The 5,025-nt window shown below is 36.7% G+C and overlaps 1 protein-coding gene across 2 annotated transcripts in view; it reads right to left on the bottom strand.

The window, feature by feature from the left end:
- Positions 1-5,025, bottom strand: part of dnaja3a (DnaJ heat shock protein family (Hsp40) member A3a) — a 15,788-nt gene that overhangs the window by 6,185 nt on the left and 4,578 nt on the right. For both annotated transcript variants that reach the window (XM_016525680.1, XM_016525678.1), the window contains exons 3-7: positions 3,950-4,033; positions 3,664-3,870; positions 1,967-2,119; positions 1,744-1,891; positions 1,593-1,657 (exon numbers count right to left, since the gene is read on the bottom strand). In XM_016525680.1, coding sequence (XP_016381166.1) covers positions 1,593-1,657; positions 1,744-1,891; positions 1,967-2,119; positions 3,664-3,870; positions 3,950-4,033 — 657 coding nt within the window. The remainder of the gene's footprint in view (positions 1-1,592; positions 1,658-1,743; positions 1,892-1,966; positions 2,120-3,663; positions 3,871-3,949; positions 4,034-5,025) is intronic.

The following is a 5,025-nucleotide window of genomic DNA, read 5'->3' on the forward strand; positions in this document are numbered from 1 at the left end:
TTATGGTATCTCGTCCGTGAAATGCGGCACTACCGGTATTTTGCCGGTTAGTCGACGCAGGCAATATGAAGTCGATGATTTTTTTAAATCGAATATTCGAATAGAATCGACGAATCGCGACAGCCCTAATATTAGGGCTGTCAACTGATTAAAATATTTAATCGTGATTAATCACATGATTGTCATGAGTTAACTTGTGATTAATCGCAACTTAAACGCACATTTTTATCTGTTCTAAATGTACCTTAAATTAATACTTTTCAAGTTTTTAATACTCTAATCAACATGGGCATGGACAAATATGGATGCTTTATGCAGATGTACGTATTTTTATTATTAGTGAAACCATACTCAACATAGAGCATGAAGACTAGACATGTTTCAAAGGTCATAGATGTTTTTCAAAGAACTTGTTCATGTCTATTAGACGCATGAAAAAAGAACAATGAAATACCAGTTTCCTATTACTTCTCTTTCTTTGCACTGAGCAATTTACTTACACAAGCCTGTTTACACTATTGGCAAGACAGGGCAGCTCACTTCTTCTGAACATGCTGTACATTTATTATTACATTTGTTTGCCTCTTTGTGCCCAATTACTGTATTTTGATGCAGCTAAATTCAATAAAACTGTTTTCATTGTTTCATATTCATTCCGTTGTCTGACAACAGAAATGGTAAATATATCAGTGACTGAAACGCGACCTATTAAGACCACATAACCAGCTCTTCCTTCCAAGATGTTAATCTGCACAAAAATCCTGATTTATAATAAAGCCGTCGTCTGATGAAATCAAATACACATAAGATAAAGACAATAGCTGTGCTGTGATTTCGGCTATACTTGCATGTAAAATTAGAGAAGCAACAGAATATCTGTTTTAACTAAAAGTGCTGCTCCTCTCAGCCGCTCGCTGAACAGATCAGACGCAAAACCTCACGCGGCAGTACCAGCGAGTCTCAGAAACTAAATAAGTTTTGTCCAAGAAGCCGCTAGATTTGTCGCTAGGTACGTTTTTGGAAAAACTGAAAAGTCGCCAAGTTGGCAACACTGTGCATCTCCATTTCTCCAACTACAGGCTAGGCAACGGGTCAAACAGAAAATGCGCGCTGCGTTAATAAAATTAGTGCCGTTAAAATGAGGCTGCGTTAACGCGTTAATTTTGACAGCCCTAATATATATATATATATATATGGGGTTCTTAAAAAAAATATATCTATATTTTTTTTTTCCCACCGGATTTTTAACGTGGACTTAAATATTGCCGTGTGACACATGCTTTTGAAATCTGGTGGTGATGTACTCACTCTGAATGTAATGAAGATCTCTTTGTTCCCCACAGGCATTCGGACCGTCTGCCCATCCTCGATTCCTAAACACCACAGTAAACAAAACCTCAAAACTCAATCCATTCCCTGAAAGCAGTCTCACTTCACTAAAGATAGCCAGCTAACTCACCAGCAGGAACAGGCACCGTGACGGTCCTCCTCTGTTTGGTCTGTCCCGTCCCTCGACACGCTGTGCAGGGAGAGGTGGACTTAAATATTGCCGTGTGACACATGCTTTTGAAATCTGGTGGTGATGTACTCACTCTGAATGTAATGAAGATCTCTTTCTTCCCCACAGGCATTCGGACCGTCTGCCCATCCTCGATTCCTAAACACCACAGTAAACAAAACCTCAAAACTCAATCCATTCCCTGAAAGCAGTCTCACTTCACTAAAGATAGCCAGCTAACTCACCAGCAGGAACAGGCACCGTGACGGTCCTCCTCTGTTTGGTCTGTCCTGTCCCTCGACACGCTGTGCAGGGTGAGGTGATGACCGAACCCCTCCCGCCACAGCGCCGGCAGGTGGAGCGCATCACGAAGGGCCCTGTGTTCACCGTCTCCTGCAGGGACGAATGACAGATGTTCAGTTATTGGACACGTCTAAATGACTTGATGCACTGGAGGGCGTCACTTACCATGCCAGTGCCATTGCAGCTGCCGCAGTGCTGGACTCTGGATCCGGGCTCATGGCCTCTGCCCCCACAGCGCTGACACGCGTCCTCGATGTTGACCGTGATCTCCTTATTCACTCCTTTGGCAGCCTGAGCGAACGTGAGCTCCATCACATACTGTTAGCAAACAGAACAGAGTGTTTACTGATCGTCTAGGCCTCTATGATTTCCATGAATCATAAGCAGAATGTCATGGAATGTAGTGCTGTCAAACGATTAATCGCGATTAAATCGTATCCAAAATACAAGTTTTTGTTTACAGAATATATGTGTGTGTACTCTGTGTATTTATTATGTGTATATATAAATACACACACATACATGTATATATTTAAGAAAAATATTTGACACATTTTGAAATAATAAATGAAGTAGGGCTATACAATAAATGAAATTCTAACAGCGACATAAAAGAGCATCAGTAATTATTAAATATATTATATATATAATATATAAATTATTAAAAAGGACTGCTATTTAAATATGAAGTCTCCATGTTCTGCGTGACTTGTGTGAATGAACGGCAGAGTTTTAATGAGCATTTCACCATTGCAATTGAATAAATCATACTGGCATGTCAAATGCTTACAGAAATTAAAAGGTCTTCATGACAATCAGCTAAAATAAAAGTCCAGTTAACTTTATGAATGATTATGAAATGCTATTAATATATTGTGCATTAATTAATAATATATTATGAAATGTATTACTACTGTAAAGTAAAATCTACTTCTCAAAGAAATATTAATAAAAAATACCAATTGTTATTATAATAATTATTATTAGTATTATTCTATTGTTATTAGTATTATTTTATGGCTTAAGAGACTTTCTTTACATCCAAGTTTTAATTTATACAGTAAAGTTCTGTTGTGTAATGTGTAGAACTTTATTTGACCAAAATAATAAAATAAATAAATAACTAAAATAAAAATGGTTTTAAATTAAAGGTTATATTTGAATTTAACTGCATTTTAAAGGATTGATTAATTTGTGAAGTTTTATGAATTCAATTAGACATGCTTTTAATGACTAAAATTGAATTAAACCATTAAAATGGAATCCAGAAAAATTAAAACGTAAATCATAAAATTTTGAAAATAAATAAATAAATAAAACAAAATGTATATAAATAAAAGTGGAATTTGGGAAAAAATAAAGCGGAATTTGGGGGAAAAAATAAAATTGAATTTGGGAAATTATAAAACTAAATTTGGGGAAAAAAACAAACTGAATTTGGTAAAAATTCAAAATTGGGGGATTTTTTTAAACTAAATTTGAAAAAACAAAAACAAAAAACAAAAACTGAATTTGGGAAAAATAAAACTGATTTCATAGAGCCCTAATCGCCCAATGTATATTGAACACAAAAATATCAACAGCATACTCTAATCCAGGGGTCACCAAACTTGGTCCTGGAGGGCCGGTGTCCTGCAGAGTTTAGCTCTAACTTGCCTCAACACACCTGCCTGGAAGTTTCAGGTATACCTAGTAAGACCCTGATTAGCAGGTTCAGGTGTGTTTGATTAGGGTTGGAGCTAAACTCTGCAGGACACCGGCCCTCCAGGACCAAGTCTGGTGACCCCTGTTCTAATCTGATTGGCTGCCTTCACAATTTAATCAGAACACACTAGAAATCTCCAGAAGAGACCACATCTGACCTCTTGTGGCTGATCAAAGATGGCACTGAAATCCCCAAAGCCTCGAGCTCCGGAAAACTCGCCAAAGATCTTGCGGAAAAGCTCCTCGGGGTCGATGCTGCTCCCTCCGCCCCAGTACTGCTGGTGTCCCGCGCCGGCCTGTCCCGCGTCAAACCCAGCAGAGCCGTACGTGTCATACTGGTTCCTCTTCACCTCATCACTGAGCACCTGAGGACAACACATCAGTGCAAAGCAAACTCATTACTCCTGCCGCACACACTGACAGCACAGAGGAAACGCTGCAAACCTCATAGGCCTCAGCTAGCTGTGCAAACTTCTCCTTCGCCTGAGGGTCATCTTTGTTAGTGTCTGGATGATACTTCTTTGCCATCTGAATCGGGGGAAAACACAAACAAACTGTCAACTGCCAAAAATGAGACTGATCTAGTCGTCACACTCTTTACTCTAGTGAATATTTCATCTAAATGTGGAAAATGGATAGAATAATAGAAACCTGCTGTTTATTATGTGACGCTTTAGTTTGAATGCTGTAAAAAAAAAAAAGGCCAAAAAGTAGATTTATAATACCAGCAAACACAGATTTTTTTTCTCCAAAATTATTAAAAAGTATAATAATGTAAAATGCTGAAAAATAAATATGTATTAAATTATTACAAATAGATTTAGTACAAATAAATATTATTAAAATATATCAATTATGAGTAGTGGTCGACTGATATTGGTTTTTTGACAGCCGATTACGATATCTTGGAAAGCAGGTGGCCGATGGCCGATATAAAGCCGATATAATTGTATTTATTTTATTTTAATTAATATTTAAGAAATTTGAAATCATTTGAAAATGGATTAAAAAATAAATTTGTAAAATAAACATACTTATACTTTAGATGACAAAGTATTTTTCACAAATAAATAAATAAAAATTTAATAAAAATATAATTAAAAGGGAAGTAAACTGTAACTCAGTATTCTGGGAAGTTTGTGTGCATTGGGAATCATATTTTTTTAAATAAAGCCAAGGTAACACTCATTTTACATACAGCACACAGTGGAAATGACATGAATATGACAGTGGGCAAATGCATAAAGCGCAGCATAATTTGAAATCACAAGTTTAATGTTTAAAGCATTCAATTTGCACGGACCGAAAGTCACGCAGAGAATCATGCAGCGTTCACACACGATCATGCAGGCCACATGCACACTTCACAAGATCTCACAACTGGATTCGACTAAGTTTGCAAGGTTTGTGAAAATTAAATTTTCATTAGCCATTCAAAGATTTGTTTAAATTATGTAAATGCGTATTTGCTGAATGTTGACAGCAAACAAGAAAGTATTATAATGTTTGCCTTTAATAAT

Source organism: Sinocyclocheilus rhinocerous, unplaced genomic scaffold, assembly GCF_001515625.1.
Source record: "Sinocyclocheilus rhinocerous isolate Xijiao unplaced genomic scaffold, SAMN03320098_v1.1 scaffold182, whole genome shotgun sequence".
Classification (NCBI taxonomy): domain Eukaryota; kingdom Metazoa; phylum Chordata; class Actinopteri; order Cypriniformes; family Cyprinidae; genus Sinocyclocheilus; species Sinocyclocheilus rhinocerous.